Raw genomic sequence first — 22,388 nt, 5'->3', positions numbered from 1 at the left:
ACACACTTCTCCAAAAGTCCATTTGTAATTCACATTTTATTAATTAATATATAACTTTATTTATCCTCTGAGGAACAGCCAGAAATGGTAAATGAAATGCATCAGTAGTCTGTAGGTATTGCACTGACAAGTAATAATAAAGAAATTAAGAATGTTAAAAGGATTTTGGATGTGTGTGGTAAATCCTGAATCCAGAGATATAGGGGCAAATTTACTAAAGGGTGAAGTAACTAACGCTGGTGAAAATTCGCCACCAGCATGACATCATTTCGTAATTGCTAGTGTAGGAGTTAGACACTAGCGGTACTTTGCTCCCTAACACCAGGCTAATTTGCGCTCTGGCGAATGGAGGTAACTACACAAATTCACTACGATGCGGATTTTACTGAACGTTACCTCTTGCGCCAGACTTGCCTTCACCACCTCAGACCAGGCAAAGTGCAATAGAGTAGATAGGAGTTCCTCAAAAAATAGTTAAAAATAGTAAGAAGTCCCAAAAAACGCTAGCATCTTTTCCTTTTTTTAGGGTGATAGGCCGCAAAAGAGCTTCCCCCCTAACATATGGCACATAAACTATACACTGGCCTCATGTGTAGGGCAATATAACAACTGTATTTTCTTTTATTAAGGTTTCCCGGGCTTGTGTGGTGTTATGTATTTGCTGCAACATATACGTCCATTGAACTTCCCGCCGTATGCAAATAAGGCAACGCTAGCGCAACTTCGCTTTGCTTGGCTCAGTAAGAATAGCACAACTTCGCTTTGCTTGGCTCAGTAAGAATAGCACAACTTCGCTTTGCTTGGCTCAGTAAGAATAGCACAACTTCGCTTTGCTTGGCTCAGTAAGAATAGTGCAACTTTGCTTTGCTTGGCGCAGTAACGCTAGCGCAACTTCACCAGCATTCATCGACAGGGACGCAACTTTTTAGTGAATTAGCGTTGTCCTGGTGAATCTATGCCTGTCAAAGTGTTGCGCTGTGAGCAAAGCCATTGCTGGTGAATTTTCGGTGGTTAGTAAATTTGCCCCATAAAGCGTATATGGGAAGTTGCTGCTGAGAAGGGTGTGATCAGAGATCCCACGTATCTGGAGTGTAGCGGTGAACTCCACATTTGTGGTTTAAAAGTGTAATGTCCCTTTTCTTGCTTTCTTTAAAAGAAATAAAGCACAAAGCATTTCTATAGGTGGTTGGTGGGTATGTGTGATAACAGTATATAGGGATAATAAACTTGACTATAGGTTTTTCAGTTCTCAAATAGCTGGGAATCCTTCAGGATATCTGATAAATTTGTTTCCAAATCAATTTTGTTAGGGCATTTCCACAATCAGTCTTAGATACCCCTGGATACTTTTGGGGGAATGTAACTAACGGAAAATTTTTCACAATGCGAATAAATATTCACATTACAAAAATGTTGCCTTTGCACAAATGTAACAAACATTTTGCAAACCCAATGTCCCTTTTTCAACAGCAGAATAGAGATTGGGAATTGTATAGTTTGCGATACTGTACAGCATATGTAATAAAACATCTTTCTGAAAAAGTTGTTACGTTTGCTCCAAAAGTTTACGCCACCTTTAGTGCACAATTTAGATTCAGAGTGCAATAAAAGTCTAATGAAGAATATTACATTGTGACATGCAAATTGTATTCTCATTTGTGCACAAATTTGTTCTCTTTGCAATTTTTTGAGAAGCAGTGTACAACATCTCCGAACCGCAGTGCTTAGATGTACTGCCTACTTATCTACGGACCAAAAGAGGGTACAATATTGCACATTTCAGTGCATACTATAGGGCTGACATCAAAAATATACATAAATGTTACAGTAGTTTGTGTGTTTTAAGTGTTTATACAGAAGGTTAATAGGCAGTCTTCTAACACCCTTCCATGATGCAAATAAGCTGCACAAGTCGTACATTCCTAAGCACTCCCTCAGGCTCTCTCATATTTATATGCAGGATACTACAGGTATGGGATCCGTTATCAGGAAGCTCTGAATTATGGAAAGTCTGTCTCCCATAGACTACATTTTATTCAATTGTCCAAATTTTTAAACATTATTTCCTTCTTCTCTGTAATAATAAAACAGTACCTTGTATTTTATCCAAACTAAGATGAGACCCTAATTAATAAGCAGTTTTAATATATCTTGGTAGAATAGGCCACCTTATAAATTTTTTGGGGCCCTAAATAGAATTTGCTGTGGGGCACTGTACCATCTAGTTACCCCACTGAAATCGGATGAAAGATTTCACCTTTCTTGCTTCCCAGGGCCTTTCGGATGTGATCCCGCACTCTTTCTGTTGTCACCGTGTCCAGATCACTGTCTACTGTCACTGCGTCAAAACTCTTCAAAGGGATACCTTTAGGAATAGAGATTGGTTAAAAAAAGCAAAATCAGGTTTAGAACTCCATTTGTCTTCATAAGGTGATGGAAAAATTATAAAATACCTAAAAGGGGATTGTGTCTAATGTTTCATCACCACATCAATAATTATAGAGAGGGATATAATTGTATATATATATATGAATATTGATATGGTAACAAAAGAGATTTACATAAAATCACTACAACTGATGAAACGGGTATAGAACCTGTTATCCAGAATGCTCTGGACCTGTTTTCGGCATAATGGATCTTCCTATAATTTGGATCAACCTTTTTTCTACTAAAAAACATTAAACATTAAAGACATTAAATAAGCCGAATAGGCTGGTTTTGCTTCCAATAAGGATTAATTATATCTTAGTTTGGATCATGTAATGTTTTATTATTATAAAGAAAAAGGAAATCATTTTTAAAAATTTGAATTATTTGGATAAAATTGCGTCTACCGGAGACTGCCTTTCTGTAATTTGGAGTTTTCTGGGTTTCCTGATATTGGATCCCATACCTGTTTTTAAACACTATACAAACCGATTAGGAATTTACAAAGCAAGGAATGTTTTTCATGGCCTTTTTTGAAATGTTAAAGATAGGCAATCCAATAGACTGCATAGTTTGGTTTGACATAGTCTGACACTGTTCTTCATATTACCTTGGCAGAGAAAGCTGTACAGGAATATGCATAGATAACCAAATGATTATTCTCCTGAATCTCATATTTATCAACTAAAAATTACAATATTGCCAATTACCCTTACCCTAAAGAGTTGCATAATGGATAAGCAAATGATAAGCACCACAATGACTGATCGAACCTGTGGTACCTTGATTAAATTCTAGGACAGCTTGAAATGCAAACAGCTGAGTAAGACTGAATATTTAATAAATAAAATGACATTGTTTTTACAAACCTGGACATCGGGTCCCTCCTAGGGTGCCTACCATCTCCACTATTTGGTTATCTGCGCTCCTACCGCAGTGCACATGGGCATCCTTCTACACTGTTCAAATGGCTTTTTACACGGGTACCCCCTTTTTTGTTGTAGTTTTACCTTGAATATTTACAAAACATCCTTTTCCCCTCCAACTGGTAAACTGCAGTACTGTTCAACTTAAGGCTTGTCTGATCTTGGGCTAAAGATTTTATAATATTGTCGGTTGTGGACTTCATTCATGTGATACTTTGGTGACTGGATTTTTCACCCTGTCAGCTGATAAGATGAACCAGCCATGATCATGTTTTGGATCCCTACACTAGTGGGAACATTTACTATTGGTCGAATATTGAGGGTTAATTAACCCTCGATATTTGACCGTCAATGTAAAATCCTTCGACTTCGAATATCGAAGTCGAAGGATTTACCGCAATTCCTGCAATCGAACAATCGAAGGATTTTAATCCATCGATCTAACGATTTTCCTTCGATCCCAAATTGGTAGGAAAGCCTATGGGGACCTTCCCCATAGGCTAACATTGCTGCTCGGTAGGTTTTAGGTGGCGAAGTAGGTGGTCGAAGTTTTTTTTAAAGAGACAGTACTTCGACTATCAAATGGTCGAATAGTCGAACGATTTTTAGTTTTTAGTCGAAATCGTAGTCGAAGTAGCCAATTCGATGGTCTAAGTAGCCAAAAAAATACTTCGAAATTCAAAGTATTTTTTATTCTAATCCTTCACTCAAGCCAAGTAAATGTGCCCCTAGTTAATCCCAAACAACAGCAGATAAGCGTCATACTGTTCACTTTCTATGCTTCATATGAAGAATATAACATTTATTTCAATATACATACCAGCCACATGTTTATACTGTGCAATGCCAGTCCTTTCATCTGTCAGGGAGACGTCTATTTTAGTCTGAGTATCTGCTTTGTCTTTGAAACCTACAAAAATATTTGTAAAAAATACTATTTAAATATGGTATACTGTATATCTGCAATAAACATAGAGGTGGTGATGGCTGGCTAAAAGAATGAGTGAAATAACATTCTACCAAATAAAGATAACGATAAGCAATATTTTCAATAAGTCTTGTTAGAAAACAGCACAATTTGCCAGGTTTATTCAACATTGCAGTGTTTTTTCCTATAAAAAGTGTTATAGAACTAACATATTTACCAAAGTTGATATCTGTTTCAATTCATTATGTTATTAGTGCACAGAAAAGCTCAGCAGCGGGGTTCAAACACTAGGGTTGCAATTTTTGTTTGTTTGAGGAAAACGGGCAGGGCCGGGCCATTGACCTTGGGGGGGGGGGGGGAGAGTCTGGTGACGTCGGGGGCAGGTTGGGTGACGTCAGGGGACGGTCCCACTGACGTCAGGGGTGGGGCGGGTGATGTAGGGGCGGGGGGTGACGTAAGGGCGGGATTGATGATATGTAGATCAGTGATTGGCTGATCGTCATGTCATTCACTTCAATGTCCTGTCCAGATTTCCTAATTTGGAAATCCGAACAGGCACTTTTCACCAAGGCAGCCCTTCATAAAAAACTGGGCTGTATGGCTGAAATGCGGATGGTGACAACCCTAACAAACACCATTCTGAATCGTTAAAGGGCACCTATTGTAGAAAATCAGTTTCCTTCACCAGAGGTGAGAGCAAACAGTTAAACAATACAATTTTTCTAAAATATTACCCAGCTGGGTGCTGTGACCTTAATACAATGACGTTGAAATCGGGGATGTGCATATTGAGGGAACTCATTCATTCATCATGCGCATGGGTCTGCTCAAGGATGCACTAAAGACTTTACACCTGGGTAATGGAAGTACAGTCATCTTATAGTTTGCAAGCAAATAAGTGTGCTGCACCCCATGTACCTGTACTGCGCTCGTCTATTGGGATTTCAGTAAAATTCACTGTTCAAATAGAAGCACAATAAAACTAAATGGACATTCTAAGGTCACATAATTAGTTACATATTTTGCAAAATCTAAAAAAAAGGTTCCTCTAGCACCATATTTGCTTGTATAGGTCTTTGTTTTTTTTCAACTGTCATAATGATTCCCACTACGATTTAATGATTTTTTCTTTAATAGCCCCATTTCTCCTTTATCAATACTGAGAGCTCTGATACAGAAATAAGCTTGCTGCAAAAAAAAATAAATAAATAAATAAATAAATAAATATATATATATATATATATATATATATATATATATATATATATATATATATATATATATATATATATATATATAGACAAATACAAGAGGTCCTCTGCACTCAACCCATTATCAATATATTTAAGACATTTTATGCATACAGCTACTAAAAATGTCTTACCCTTTAAACATAACAGGGATTGTTTGTCCATATATTGCAATATATTTAAGCTGGCCAATTACGTCAAAGTCATCCCATATCTGGCCAGTCCTATGCTCAATTTTCATCTGATTCATTAAGAATTCTACTGCTTCACCATACATTCTACACAGGGACTACGTTTTACCGGCAACTCATCTGCTGCTTTCAAGGTTTAAATCATGGTTGCCCTTCTATTGGCCACCACTGGGATCACCTGACTATAGCTGGGAAGGGTGGGAGCTACAACATGGAGCTGGCCACTGCTCCTGTATAAACTATAACAAACAAGAGAAAGTTGTGCTCACCACTGATTTTTAAAAACATTTAGGCGGGGTGCAATAAGGCTGTGACCACAAAATTCATATAGACAAATACAAGAGTCTTCTGCATTCAACCCATTATCAATATATTTAAGATATTGAGACATTTTGTGCATACAGCTACTTAAAATGCCTTACCCTTTAAACAAAAAGCTGTACTTGTTGAAGGAAAAAGGCTTCAGAAAATCAAAGATAGGTAAGGTCATGTGCGTAACGCACTGACCCATAAAAACATTCCCAGTACTGAATGTGAGTTCTTTATATAGAAACCTCTTGCTTCCTCAGTCATTGATACAGAGGTTTAACAGAAAATTAAGATCGTGCAACATGCCTAATTAAGAAACGAAAATAACTATGACTCAAGCTCTGCACTTTTAACTCATTAATTACTGACATATCAGGAATTCATGGCTTTCTCTGCTAAATCCAGCACTTGTTCCAATGTTTTTTTTTATTGTAATGAAATGTTCTCTTCGTTACAAGACCTTTCATAAGCTAAAAACCCTGGAAATTAGATCCAGGCATGGCACACATTCATCCTCAAATTTCTTTCAAAATAAAATACGGATTCTTATTTACTAATTTACTTATTCACAGATATTTCAAGTGTTATTTTGTGGTAGAAGCAGCACACTTATCTATCTGCACACATTGTAGGAAAAAAAAAAGTTTACTGGGGTGGATGTAGCAGACACTGTCACTACTCCCTAAGGTCTGGAACCAATCAGTGGAGAGAAATCCACAACAAAATAAAAGTAATGCTATTCATTACCACAAGCCCTACTTATTAAGTGAATTTTGTAATGCAAATACAGACATACTTAATCCAGGTTTAAAGTTTGATTCCCACGATGCCTGTTCTTTTGGATAATATGCTTCTCTTTCTTGCTTTGCACAAATCTTATCACTTTCAGGATGTTCTGTTGCATCTCTGGATAACAGTGTTCCTGCTGCAGTCTCATCTATAAGAACCTTGGAACTGAGTTCTTGGCTTCCACCAATATTCTTTTCATTGTACATTGAGTATTTCACATAGGAACATTTCTGTGAATTTTCCAGTCTCTCCATCTGGCTTGCTCCTGGTATTTCTGACTCTGATCCCCAATCTTTATTTTGCCATGAACTTCTGATATTTTCTGTTTTTCCTTCTTCTTTATAATTTTCTAGTGAATTGTGATCATTGTGAACGGAAACTGTACCTGATATTTGGTGAGATATCTGGGTGCCTTGATTATTTTTTCTAGTTTGGTTTAGCCCTATTTCAAGTAGACTCTCATTCTTTGTCTCCTGGAGAGTCTTCATACTGGCTTCGGCACTTTCCAAGGTGTTGGAATAAATAGGCTGGGTGGTAATCATGTAATCATCCTTAGAACCCAAACCTTTTTGGCTGTCATCTGCACTTTTAGAAGACAAATGACTTACTACTGAACTGCCTTTCCCAAAGCTTAGCAGGCTTGAAGGCTCTGAAATATTTGCATGACTAAGTCTTGATATTCTTCCTCCCAGAGACTCCAAACTGTCTCTCCTTTTCCTGCCACATTCTTCAGCCTGGTCTGAATCGCTAAACGAGAGTGCAGCTTGTAACTCTTCTTTAAATTTTTGCAAGAAAATTTCTCTTCTTGCAGTGTTAAGTTGCACATGATCTTCTGAAGTGCTTTCTGTTTGAAGACCTATTTTACCATTCTTTTCAGCTATGTCACCTAAGGTTTTCTTATGGTCTCCATAACTTCTCTCTGAACTGCTCGTGGTGTTCTCATCATTGCCACCACTAACTACTGGGTCAATCATGCCTTTTTTGAACTTCATAACAAAGTCCTCAGTGCACACACTTTCTGTAGAATTGGAGTCACTGTGATATTCCTGTGCATCTGTCTGCTCAGAGCCTAAAAGATGAGAAAGCCTCCACTTGTACTCCTCTTTCTTACACTCTTTTGTTTGCTTACTGGAATCAGTGGAATGTTCATGTCTGGGTTCCTGAGAAACAAGTCTATGAGCCTGTTCCAGATCTGCATAGAGAGATATAAAATAATAAGTTGTTTTGGCAACTATCAGAGAAGTATCTTGTAAGGATAGTGTCGCAATGAATATACATATTAGAACGCAACCTCTTGTAAATGCTATATCTTAGGCGGACTCAATGACTCTTTATTTAGCCCTTTCTCTTTCTGAATTCTTTACACACAGCTTTCAAAAAAATAATAACCTTTTTATTTATAGCACCACTGCCTCCTGCAGACTATTAGAGAATATAAACATTTACAAAACACAAATAAAACTACAGCTGCATCTCACTGAAGAAGATAAACATATTAAAGCGTGTTAATACACAATAAATGCAAACCCCCCAGCTCACGTGAGTTTACAATCTAAATGGTAAGGAGAGTCAGATAAAGGTTTAATTGACCTGCGGGGTAATAGGTTTCCGTGTCTATCTAAATGATGGCAGTAAGTGTGTTTAAAAGTCTGGCAGCAGTAATTATCATGGATTAGTAAAGTTAGTTTTGACAGGGGAGTCAGGGCAGTCACGAAAGTGACATCTATAAAGTATATGACAGCATGAATAAATATGTTGTCTCATGTGTGGGTTGAATACGACATCTGGAAGCAGGGACTAAATGAAAGGACAGAATCAAATTGTTAATTCTTGCACATACAGTACTTTTTTTTAGCTTTTTGGATTCAGGCCCCTTGAACTGCTTATTAAATACACAAAATATAAAAGCTGTATATCAGTAAGTGTATTGGCACACCAAATGTCTGGATTAATGCACAAGAAAAATTCTGGAAGCAGCCTAGCCAGCAATAAACAGCATTGCAGCATGGCTACTAATTTACATGTATGCATTATTCTAAAATCTATAAAGAACTTATTAAGAATGAAGATGCGTTAGTGTTCACTGACCTTCCTAACATGAGAATCAATTCTATTCTGACTCAGCTATTTACAGGAATATATGTTAGAAAGAACTATTTTAGTTTCAGTGAAGAGTGCTTTAGCTAAGCTAATTTGTAATGAATGGGCTTCTTGGGCTCATTAATGATTACAAGTGCATCTGAGCTCAGAATGACGCAAGGCAATTTAAGGTACTTGCATCTGAACATCCTCCTTACAACGGTCATTCGTTTGTTACAAAAATCACGTGCTTATTGACGCAGAGAAACCCTGAAGCTACTGTCGTGTGGCAGAAATTCCAAGGTTCCCAAAGCAAACTGTGCCAATAGTCAGTGATCTCAGTTCTTTTTATTCTTCTATATCACAATGCAGCACCCTAATAAGGAAAATGAAGGAAGTAAATACAAGTCCACAGCAGCTTTAAAAAGGTTTTATTTCAAAACAGTTATGGGTTATGGTTGAACGCAGGAAAGAGCCTATTTTCACTGGAAAAACAAAGAGACCATAAGCACAAGTTGTTATGGATTGCCCTGTAGGCAACACCTACAGATAATTGACTAACTTCAGCTGATCAGACAGGTAGAACAGAGAAGCGCCAGAAAACAAGAGGTGTAGGCCATCAGGTGGGACAATGTACAGTAGGTGGTATACAGGCCATATCCAGGCCAATTTGTGGAGAGACAAGGGCCAAAAAACAGGCAGACAGCTGGATAGTCAATAACGTTTTCAGAAAATGTTTTTGCAAAACAGATGCCTGCTTAGGAAAAGTCAGGACAGAAAGCAAGTTTAAATATGGGACTGGTTCCAAATCCTGTAGCACACAGTTGCAGAATAGAGTTTGTTGGCCAGCACTGCGGTTTGCTGCTAGAGACCTACACCTATCAAACCACTGAGTTCTCCACCTAAAAAGAATCTGCAGTGTGCAGAAGTTATTGTGTATGCAACATTAAATAATTCATTTTAACAAACAAGGAAAATTACTGAGCAGAATGACATTATTCCATCACCATCTTTTTCCAAGCCTGCTCTAGGATAAATAATCTACTGTAGTGGTATGAAAACAGGAAATCTTATCATACTCACCATAATATCTCTTTGCTGGACTAAAACATGGCAGTGAGCACCAAAGAATTAATTCCACAACCCACGTGGGGGACAGCAAATGATATGATAATTAAAGATATTCCCATCTATGGGGTTCCATAATCCTCTGAGTTAATAACTGTAGGAAGTTGTACCCACTGCCATGTTTTGGTACAGGAAAGGAAAATCATGGCAGTATGATAATATTTTCAGCTGTCCTGTCCCTGAACATGGCATAGAGAACTACAAAATCAAACTTTATTACTCCAGTACCACAGTATGTACATTTACTCTACATTTAGCTTGTGAAGATAAATCCACATAATTTTTGGTATTTCTAATAAAAGTATTCAAGGAAGACTGTACTGCTGCTCTGCATCTGGTTGAATAAGCTTGAAATGGACCTTGTGGCTACACTGCACAATGTTATATTCCTCTGTAAATCCAGCTAGGTAGACTTGGCTATTTGTTTTGCTGCTTTACAACTGCTTGGCATGACCAGAAGTGCAACAATTTTCCTGATGTCTTGTAGCCTTTCTAGATTTATTTAAGGCACATCTACATCTAAAGTGTACCACATATGTTCCTCATCCAAAGAAGGAGACTACTATAAGGTTGGCAATATTACCTCTTCTATTAGATGGGTATGTGGGACACAGTAGGAATTCATATTTTGTTTGGAAACACTAAGGGGCAGATTTACTAAGCTCGAGTGAAGAATTCGAATGTAAAAAAATAGTTCAAAATATTTTTTTGGGTACTTCGACCATCGAATTGGTCAAATTCGATCGAATTTGATCAAATCGAATGATTCGAACGATTCAAAGTAAAAATCGTTTGACTATTCGACCATTCGATAATCGAAGTATTGTCTCTTTAAATAATATTCGACTTTAAACCTACCGAGGTACAATGTTAGCCTATGGGGACCTTCCCCAGCAGTTTTTTTAGGTTGAATAAAAACCCTTCAATCAAACGATTTTTATTAGATTTAAAAGATTTTACTTCGAGGGTCGAATTTGAGGGTGTTTTAACCCTCGAAATTCGACCCTTGATAAATATGCCCCCCAAGTATGGACTTTCTGCAGAAAATCAATTTTTCAAGAAAGATCCTTTGATGGAGTCACTTCCAAAGGCTCAAATTGTGTTTCTGTCAGCTGTGCTAAATATCAGTGTAACATCACAAGGTGCTATTTTTGTTTTCACAACAGACTTTTACCTGACAAGCACTGATATTTGCTTCAATGTAAGTCTATGGTGGACTGTTATGGGATTTTCTTAGACCAGGATCAGTTATAAAGGTAGTAAATTAAGGTTTATTTTTACACACACTATGTAGGCATGCCATGAGCTTATCTGCAAAGCAGATAGCAAGGTACTGCTGATAAAATCAGTGAGCCCTAATAACTGCAAGATCTGTGGAGTCCTTTTCTGATTAATTATAGTTTATAAATAGTTATGCAGAATATATTTTCTATCATTAAGTGCCAACACATTCTGCAACAATGTACAATAATTGGGTAGATACACTGAACATACAGATTTACATACAAAGAAGCCAATAGCCGATACAAGAGGGTCCTGCCCAGAAGAGTTTACAATCTAAAAGAGTTACAGGTTTATATGTAAAGTACATTTCACACTTCGTTTGTGGACTGTTTTCTATTCAGTTTTGAGTCCTGAATATCCTAATGTGTATATTTGCTGCAGGTAAACCCTAGCTATGCAAATGTGTTATTTAAAGCGTTATTTTCTCGCAATGCAAAATCATTCACTGGCGAATATTATATTGCGCATTGACGCTAAGCAAAAGTTAGCGTAAGCACCTCTGCTTGAGTTTCCTTAAATATTTTGTCACAAAAGAACGCTTTGCAATTGTAAAATTTATTACAAACACTGCGAATGTTCGCAAAAGCCACTGGGTCGCAAACCTTGCAATGTAGTTGTTGAGGTCTGTAATAGGTCAAAAAGGATGCAAACATAGGTTTCTTTCGCTAGTTAAACATATTACATTCCCCCATTTGTGATTTCACACAAAATTCTTTGTGCGCTGGCCTCAAAGTTTGTTTGCTCGAGCACGAGTGCACACCTTAGAGGGAACATTGAATGCTGGCCATTACAACAGATACTGATATCCCAGCTAAACCTGTTAATATAAACATTTAAAGCAGGAGTGACCATACTTTACTAATGTGAGGTCTACTTTTAGTGATGTTGTCCCAACTAAATCCATATATCAATCTGTTCGATGGAAAATATTACTTAAATAATGATTAATGAGAAAATGTATATTGCCATATTTAACAAACACCTATTTCTTATGTGACCATAACATAATAAATATCTGAATGAAAAGCATGAAACAGGAGGGAGATTTAGACAAGCTGTTTGTTGACAGTGTCTTGAGATCTACTGACCAGCTAACGGTCTACTACTAGATCCCGTTCTACCTTTTGGGCACCCCTGATTTAAAGTCTCTGTAGGCTCTGGTATAGTCTTACCTGTTGCAGAGTTTTCTATCTGTTTATGTCTGCTGTCTTCTACTATCTTGAAACTTGACTGTGGCTGAAAAAGGTGGAAAATGACATCATTTATAGATAATATATTCCCATTCCCTTCTAACTTCACCCAAGACAGACAATGCAGGCCCATTCTAGCTTCATCATAATGCGTCATCCTTTACAAATAAAGCAGTGCTGGGTAAAATAAAGGAAGGTGGAGGGAAAAAAAACTTTGTTCCAGCATTCTAGTTGTACTAGAAGGGCACAAAGACTGCAACCCTTTAAAAGTCACATGATTCATAGGCATGATAAATAAATAAGCTCCCATTTCATCATGATGTAGGTTAGTTTGAGTGGGCAGACACTGAGAACTCCTATAATGAATAATAATAATGTATTGGTATATAGTGTATATATAATATAAGGGACAACTGGCAACTAAGTACAGGGCCATAGTATTTAATAAGACAAAAATGAGTTATTTATTAGTGTTCCTTTCCCAGGGCAAGAATAAATCTACTATGCAGAATCAAAAAATAAAAAGGTACACTGCACACATAATGGGTCAAAAAGTATGATTTCCACACCCCATTCTGTTCACATAGCAATATTTAAAACTTCAAATAGTGTCATTTGGAGATAGGATGATGGGTACTAAAAACCAAAGTGCCTTTTTATGTAACAATAAAGCACACTGGCCCAAGTTATGGAACTAACCTGTACCAAAATCAGACCCATAGTGCCAGCTTTTCACTCATCCTACTCACAGTGCCCTTGGAAACTGGCATAGAAAAATTGGGATCAACAATCATAATTACACAAGATCCCGAATAAGACCGTAAGAGGATCTATCAGCATTATTTAACCTGGGTAGGGAAGAACTATTCTGAGCAGGGAATATACAGAATGGAGCTTTTTAGTCTCCTTTTCCACAAGCAGTATCTAGAGAGGTTATTGGCAATGTATGTCAATGTATTTATAGAAAAGGCAATGAGGTAGACAGGGTAGGGTTGGCTAATTTCTTGTATTTTAAAATCAGTACTGGTTATTTTCAGTGGCATAACTATTAGCTTGAGGCAACACTGTCAGTCTGTAGGTAATTTATACCTAGTTACCTGTAACTGATTCAGTTGTTCATCCAGAGCATCCAGCAGGTAATCACAGTGATCCTTTTGTTTGTCTTCCGGTTTCTGAGAGGGCAAGATTAGCATCTGAAGTTCTAAATAGGAATCAAGCAGAAAATGCAATATAAAGCATTTTGATAAGGGAGTATTGGTGTAAGCACATTTTTAATTGTTTTTTCCAATGCTTCCATTAAAATATTAGCAACTCACTCTGCAGTAGAATTTTTTTAAAAATAGGTAAACTTTATTGTTTTCAAAAAAGAAATCTAATACCCCCCTTTCTACACAGTATATATATATATATATATATATATATATATATATATATATATATATATATATATATATATATATATATATATATATATAAATTATATTAGCATTTTTGAAACAAACAAACTCATTTTACTTGTGTAGGACATCAGTTTGTTATATTACTTGAAAACACTTTTCTTGTGTTACTGTTCCTTTAGCTGTCCCATTAGGGCCATTATAAGTATCCGAATGGATGCAAACAACCAAACAGCCACTGTATTGCGTCTTGGCTAACAGAAGGCAGATTGTAACTTCACAACATGAAATAAAACAGTAATACAATTCACATCTGCCCTGTTATACCTGATATCTAATGTCTGACCCTATGCTTGCTATGTTTGGGAATGTATCTAAATTAAAGGTATGTTCAGAAGATGTAATGCTTACTTAACTGTGTGTCTTCTTCTGCGGAATCTTCAAAATCTGTATCCTTGCCAACTGCCATGCCAGTCATACTGCTTTACCAGCTCCAAAATGACAGGTAAGGGTTTACTGCTGCAAGACAAATTGTTTATTATGCTGAATATTATGCCATACCTGCAGTTTTTACCACTATGGCCCTAGCCAGAATACAGCATCAACAGTCCATCAAAGATACATTATCCAGAAAGCCTTAGGTGCCACTGATCTGCTGAACTGATATATGTGTCAATTTATTCAAACTTTTTTAAGGATGAGGAAAAATTTGGAAATTTTGATAAATTCAAAAACATCAAACAGTCCCATGTTCAATTACTGCTTACCTTTCTGATTCCTCTAGCTTGGCCCACCTTATCCTTTATACCCAGGGAAAAGCGCAAGTGTAGTGTGCTACCACAGGTAGTAAAACTGTACTCCAGGTAGACACACTGCACATTCACAGGGGAAGAAGCTGGGGGATAAGTCAGTGTTGAAAAGTTGACACTTTTAGGGGCTGAATGCCCACTTTTCAACATGTGTTCTATCTATAGGATTTTTTACAGAAAATACTTTCCCTACTGTTTTAGCTATTATTTAGTATATTTTTGTTGCATTTAACAGGACAGAATCTGTACATACAACTGCGACATGCCTTTAGAGCACAATACTAGCGATGTGCTGGCCGGCCCGATACCCGTGAGACCCGGTAGTCGGATACGGGCAGGCGTGAGAAACCCGACCTGCACATCACTACATACAACTTATGGAAACTGAGTTAAAGAAGTATCTAAGGAGGCAGGACCTACAAAAAATGTTAACTTATACGTATGTATCTCATATTGATGGGGGCCAACCCAAATAAGTTGATTACGGATAAATGAAAGTGGACCAAAATATCCCAGAGCTGGATGAGCAATTGTGGGAAAAGGCATTGAAATTAATACCCCATTTTACAATCTCTGCTAGAGACAGGTACATACAAGTTACATTCCTCCATAGAGTATATCTTACTCCTCATCAGATAAATAATACCAAGGTGTGTCAGACTATGCCAGAAATGTTTAGCCGAAGTGGGAACCTACTATCATGTATTTTGGGCTTGCCCCCCGATACAAGGTTTTTGGAGGGAAGTGCTGACATACAGTACATATACACTCGATCTTCCTAATATTCTTTTACCTAGCCTGTGCCTCCTGGGAAATTTGTGAGTGCTACCTATGAGCAACTACACCAAACTCTGCTATCTACAACTGTTCTATTTCGCAAAGAAAGTGATAGTACTGCAGTGGAAATAGGTGTCTCCACCGACACTGGTGTTCTGGAAAAAATGGTAAAGAAGTCTATGGCCAAGCAAAAATTGGTATATGTAGCACGGGGGTGCCCTGGAAAATTTTAAGGGATCTGGGGCCCTTGGTTAGAACATAATACTCCATGGCCTGATCGACAACCCTCGCCCAGTTAGATTTTGAGTGACTGGCCTTAATATGGCCAACTGGGCTCACTTCTTCTTCTTGTCTTTTCTTTCCTTCCGTTTCTAACCCTTGTTTGCTATGTAATGTTTATTGAAAATGTTTAAATGTTTTAAAAAAATGAAAAAAAATTCTAAAATAAAAAGCAAAGAGTTATTGGTTGTAGGAAGCACACAGCACCCCTTGGTCACAACACTAACAAAGCAAACTTTTTCTGCACAGTGTAATTTGGCTGATTATACAGAAGGACTCCACAAAGCACAAATTATTAATTAGTTTGGTTTATTATTAAGGCTTTTTGATGAAAGCCTAATTAGCTCTCAAACTGAAATGACATATTATGCTGAAGTATGAACGGACGGAATTCAATGTGATAAGCGCCTCATTGTGATGGAAAATTAGACACATTCAGTCCAGGCACTTTGACAGTGATTGGTTAGTGCCTAGAAGACAGCAGGGAAATTGTGTCAACTCTTCTGATTGGGATCTAAAGGACTTGCTTGACAAACATACTGTTCCTTTCATGCTGCTTTCATAAAGCAGTATGAAAATGTCTTCAAAGGTATCAGAGAAACCTTCATTCCATAACAGCAAAACCAACATGGCTTGAAATTTCCAACTAGGAAAAAAAATATTTTTAATAATTCAAAAAACTTTTCATGTAATAGAATATTTATTCAATACAAAACTATAAATCCCCCAGAATAATTGTGTCTTTAGTAAACAGAAAATGTAACTAGAAAATGTATAGCTAAACCAGACCCTTTACTTCTCCATAAAGGAGAACTAAACCCTACAGATTCTAACCATTACAAAGAGGATTTACACTTACACCGAATGCAAATCAGTGCAAATCATACAGTATATTACTGTTTATTACAGTATATTACTCCTCAAAGCTGTACCTAATGGCTCACTTGTATTCACAGCATCAATTCAATTTCAAAAAGACATACCCCTGCATAAAGTACTCTTTATGCTGCTTATCCATTATCTTTTAGCACCCTTATTTGCTGGGTGCAGTATTATGCATGTACTGTGACACGCTTAAAGGGATACTGTTTTTTCAAAACGAATCAGTTAATAGTGCTGCTCCAACAGAATTCTGAACTGAAATCCATTTCTCAAAAAGAGGAATCAGATTTTTTTATATTCAATTTTGAAATCTGACATGGGGCTAGACATATTGTCAATTTCCCAGCTGCCCCAAGTCATGTGACTTGGGGCAGCTGGGACTTGTGTGCTCTGATAAACTTCATTTACTGCTTTACTGCAAGTTGGAGTGATATCGCCCCCCTCCCTTTCCCCCCCCCAGCAGCCAAACAAAAGAACAATGGGAAGGTAACACAAGATAACAGCTGCCTGGTAGATCTAAGAACAACACTCAATAGTAAAAACCCATGTCTCACTGAGACACATTCAGTTACATTGAGAAGGAAAAACAGCAGCCTGCCAGAAAGAATTTCTCTCCTAAAGTGCAGGCACAAGTCACATGACCAGGGGCAGCTGGGAAATTGACAAAATGTCTAGCCCCATGTCAGATTTCAAAATTGAATATAAAAAAAATCTGTTTGCTCTTTTGAGAAATGGATTTCAGTGCAGAATTCTGCTGGAGTAGCACTATTAACTGATGCGTTTTGAAAAAAACATGTTTTCCGATGACAGGATCCCTTTAAAGAAACAGTAACACCAAACATTAAAGCACTTTAAAATAAAGTAATTGCTTTTCAACTTGTTTATTAATGACCTGGAGGTGGACATTGAAAGTACTGTTTCTATTTTTGTTGGTGATACTAAATTGTGCAGAACTTTAAGTTGCATGGAGGATGTTGTCACTTTGCAGTGTGATTTGACTAGATTAAAAAACTGGGCAGCAAACTGGAAAATGATGTTCAATGTTGATAAATGCACTTTGCACTCTGTCGGAATGATGTTCTGATGGCTGATTCTGTTAATGCTTTTAACATCACAGGCTATTGTAATACTAAAATCTACAATTAATATAGATATTGGTATAAATATAGTTTCAGTGGGTGTGTGAGTATGTGTGCTGGGATTCATTTGAAGAGGTTGAAAATGATGGATTTGGCCTTTTTTCAACTCTACTTAACTATGTTACTATGTAATATACTGTTACCCTGCTACCATACTACTATAGTTTATATAAACAAGTGGCTGTGTAGCGATAGGGGCAGCCATTCAAGCTGGAAAAAAGAAGAAAAAGCACAGGTTACATGGCACCTAACAGATCAGCCCTGTCCAATGCAATGGTGTTTTATCTGTTATGTGCTATGTAACCTGTGCCTTTTTCTCATTTTTTCAGCTTGGATGGCTGTCCCCATGGCTACACAGCAGCTTGTTTATATAAACTATAGTTGTCTTTCTGAAGCAAACAGATTTACCAGTGCAGAACAATGTGCATGCTTATGCTTTAGGGTAGGGACACACTGGGCGATTTGGAGAGTTTTAGTCGCCTGGCGACTAATCGCCGCGACTTTTCTCCCCGAATGCCTCCCCTCGCTCTGCGCCTGGCTAAAATGAAAAATCGCCTGCGCTAATCACACGCGGCGATTCGTTTTCCGAAACCGCCCGAAGTTGCCTCACGAGGAAACTTCGGGCGACTTCGGAAAACGAATCGCCGCGTGTGATTAGCGCAGGCGATTTTTCATTTTAGCCAGGCGCAGAGCGAGGGGAGGCATTCGGGGAGAAAATTCGCGGCGATTAGTCGCCAGGCGACTAAAACTCCCCAAATCGCCCAGTGTGTCCCTACCCTTAGGAATCAACTATTAAGGACATTGAGTGGAACAGTAATTTGTTTGCATAGGGTTGATAAACATGTGAAACCACATATCAGCTATATGCAAGATCTTGTTTTTAGGTGGTTTCATTTCCCTTTAAATTCAGCACCTGCACTCAGTGTGGTGGGACTCTCTCTTATGCATGGGATTCTACAGCTATGTACATAGAATGAACCCGGCAAAGGTCATTTATTGAGTACACACACACCTCAGAGGTATCAGCCAGTACCTACTAAATGACCAAGGAACACAAAGATTTGATTGACATTCACCATCTGTCTATCTGCATGATATTTATCATGGTATTTATTGTATTATTGTGACATATAAGCATAGACGATTTAAGTATGGGATCCATTTTCCTGAAACCGACTATCCGGAAAACTCCAAATTACGGGTAGGTCATTTCTCATAGACTCCATTTATTCCAAATGTTTAAAAAATTATATATTTTTCTCTTTAATAATAAAACTGCACCTAGTACATGATCCAAACTAAGCTATGATTAATCCTTAGTGGAGACAAAACCAGGCTACTGGATTTATTTAAATGGAAAGTTCACCTATACGTTGAGTATGTTATAGAATGGCTAATTCGAAGCAACTTTTCAATTCACCTTCTTTTTATAATTATTTGCCTCCTTCTGATTCTTTCCAGCTTATCAGTGCACGGTTGCTACGGTCATTTAGACCCTAGCAACCTGATTACTGAAACTGCAAACTGGAGAGCTGTTGAATTGATAGCTAAATAACTCAAAAGCCACAAATAATAATTACATTGAAAACCAGTTGCACATTTTATCAGAATGTTGCTCTCTACAGTGTACTAAATAATCCAAATTACAGAAAGATCCTTTATCCAGAAAACCAAAGGTTAAATATTGCTAGCACCAGCCATTTAGTAGTGAAGCAACTAAATCAGAGCTTGAACCTGATTGGTGAGAGTCTTTTTGGATTGCTATTATACTATGGAACTTAGAGATGCTGCAGGTTCTGACCATGCAACAAGTGGATATAAGTGGTCTGTATAAAGGAAAGTCTGCCCTGGTTAATAGTGACAACAGGGTGTAGTATATACATATTCTGATCATTACAGTACATTGATTTACAGACACGGTACCAGGCGTGCACCATTAGTTCTGTGCAGGGGAAGATACATAGTAAAGTCTGATAATAAAAAAATAGAAAAGTTCCACTTACTTATAACTTTGCCAGTCAGCAGAAGGAACACGCACAAAATACTCGCCGCTCGCGTATCCTGGCAACCCTGGAACGCCGGATGTCCCAGCCATTGTGCTCACGGCAACAGCCTGCAGGACGCTACGTGATTGGGCCGAGGTTTGTTGCGGTTGCTTAGCGACGCTACTGAGGCGGAGAAGGCTCAGCAGCGCCAGAATGCAAATGTTTAGCGCTTGGGTGAGTCACGTGAGAATAAGAATGTGAGGCTCGTCCATTATGGTAGTGCTGTGCGAATTCTTGCTCGCCTGGCGGAATAAACCAAGTTTAATTAAGTGATCAGCGAGTAATGTGGCTATATATATATATAGATAGATGATAGATAGATAGATAGATAGATAGATAGATAGATAGATAGATAGATAGATAGATAGATAGATATGTACCGAGCTGGTTAACTGTGCAACTGCTTAGACCCAGGAACTGTAGGGGCCTAGAAGAACTGATAAACAGCTACAATATAGTGATTAAAGTACCCCCTCTTGTAAAATATATAGTGAATAAAGTACCCCCTCTTGTAAAATATAAGGATATTATAAGTTACCTTGGAGTTTCATGGCCATATAAAACATGAGGCCGAAGGCCTAGTGTTTTTATACAGGTCATGGAACTCCAAGGTAATTTCTAATATCCTCATATTTTGCAACTGGGGGTACTTTATTTATTATAATACACAAGTTTCAGTGAGTCATGTGACAGAAATGACATCAGAACTCACCGTTTATAACTGATGACATCAGAACTCACCGTTTATAAGGATATAATTGACAAGATATTCATGGCTTTTGTGTATTATATATTATAAGAACATGTATTGTTCCTAAAGTTTAGGGTCATAATCATGTTGCTATAGGGCTCAATACCTAGTTGTTTCACTGCTGAAAAGTTCATGTAGGAGATGCTCATACAATTCAGTTAAGGTATCATCCATCATCCGACCTGCCACTAACCATTCAGATCAAATAAAGTAGTAAAAGAACAGATCAGCCGATGTTCTGCCCCTGACAGCAGTCGTACGAAAGTTATGTCTGACAAAAGCTGGTGACAGTCTCCCACTGATATTGTCAAATCAGCAATACATACAGGGATATTATCGGTAGGGTGTCCGGTATTTTACGTAAAAATTATGGCTGATCCCAATGTTATTAATATGGGAACAAGATAAATATATAGGAAGCCAGTATTTTTTTCCAGAAAAGGTGGCAACCCTAATTATCCGTAACCGAAAGAAATTTTCGAACCTGTCCAATCGATTAAATGACTGATCACCATGCCATGAAAAATGTCAGGACACCTGGCCGGTAATTTATCGGTAAAAATGATGCTTGATGCCTATGTTATTTTTTTCCCAGAAAAGGTGGCAACCCTCCACACACGGCCTGAAAATCGTATGAAACGGATATTGTATCATCAGATATTTGCATCTATGGCCAGCTAAATAGATCCCAATAGAAACAGCTGATGTCACTCTATAATAAGCAGTTTATATAAATATTTCCATTAATTAATGTCATACTTAATAGTCAGTTCCAGAGTTGTCTGCCCAGATTTTTTTGGGCCCTACCAGATTTGCAGCTCTGTCCCCTGGTCTCCCGTCACTCTGCTCCCAATGGGCCCCGTCACTTTTGGGCCCCGCCAGCCCAGACCTGCTCTATATTGACACCGGTACAGCTGGAACAACTTAAGCATGTGCAGGGGGGACAGGGGAGGTGGAGCCGGCACAGATGAGTTTTTGCGGCACAGATACGTTTGCGGCTGGGGGGCCCGGAGGATGGTGTGGGGGGCCCCTGAGGCTGCAGGCCCTGGGGCCCCCAGTCCGACATTGCTGACAATTGCTACCGATTTCCAGAGATCTGCAGGCAAAAATCCAGTGTGCGCAGAATGAAGTCAGGGGCGAGAAGTTGCCCCCGTTATTTCTGGGGAACTACAAGCGACAAATTTTGAAAAATGCTTCTCCATTGGCAATAAAGTAAATTGGAGATGGAAAAAACATCACAGCAATTTGTTTTCCTAAGGTGCTTCACGAGAAAACCAGGTGGTAAAGAATTTATCACACGTGGAAGCACCGATTTTAGAAGTGGGTCAACCAGTCTCCCTGTCTGCCATGGCCCTTAAAGACATATCCTCTCTATCCCTTTTAACTATAGAGCAGCCTGCAGTTGAAAATTATATGTTAACTTATTTAGTCCTTCGTTATTCAGCATATATTATTGCCTTTAATATCCAGTGCCTCAAACATACATAGGATGAATTGATTATTAATAATTCCATGTAGGCATTCATATACACCATACAGGTTAATGAGGTCACAAGCACGGGCAATTTCTTGACCGATAGATCAAACATGCACCATAGATTATGAGACCATAGATATACACCTCACACCATACATAATTGCACAAGTCTTACATTTCACACCACGCACAATGGCACGTCATACATAATCATGTACGCACAGCTGGCACATTTACACTAATTGTACTCTTACACAGCTCATTGACCCATTGACTGCTAATAACTGGAAAATGCATTGACTTCTGAACACCCGTAGCAGCTAAATGT

The 22,388-nt window shown here is 38.0% G+C and overlaps 1 protein-coding gene across 7 annotated transcripts in view; it reads right to left on the bottom strand.

The window, feature by feature from the left end:
- Window positions 1-19,921, bottom strand: part of LOC108717174 (trichohyalin) — a 47,693-nt gene extending 27,772 nt beyond the window's left edge. For 5 of the 7 annotated variants that reach the window (XM_041568013.1, XM_041568016.1, XM_018264008.2 and 2 more), the window contains exons 1-7: window positions 19,791-19,921; window positions 14,313-14,420; window positions 13,602-13,705; window positions 12,487-12,550; window positions 6,831-8,015; window positions 4,177-4,266; window positions 2,258-2,365 (exon numbers count right to left, since the gene is read on the bottom strand). In XM_041568013.1, the coding sequence (XP_041423947.1) occupies window positions 2,258-2,365; window positions 4,177-4,266; window positions 6,831-8,015; window positions 12,487-12,550; window positions 13,602-13,705; window positions 14,313-14,379 (1,618 nt within the window). In that variant the 5' untranslated portion in view covers window positions 14,380-14,420; window positions 19,791-19,921. The remainder of the gene's footprint in view (window positions 1-2,257; window positions 2,366-4,176; window positions 4,267-6,830; window positions 8,016-12,486; window positions 12,551-13,601; window positions 13,706-14,312; window positions 14,421-19,790) is intronic. The other 2 variants (XM_041568025.1, XM_041568033.1) reach the window with 2 other exon arrangements.
- Between the last annotated feature and the right edge of the window lie 2,467 nt (window positions 19,922-22,388).

Source organism: Xenopus laevis, chromosome 1L, assembly GCF_017654675.1.
Source record: "Xenopus laevis strain J_2021 chromosome 1L, Xenopus_laevis_v10.1, whole genome shotgun sequence".
Lineage (NCBI taxonomy): Eukaryota > Metazoa > Chordata > Amphibia > Anura > Pipidae > Xenopus > Xenopus laevis.
Note: the sequence above shows the minus strand (reverse complement) of the source record. Positions and strands in the feature narration are given on the sequence as shown.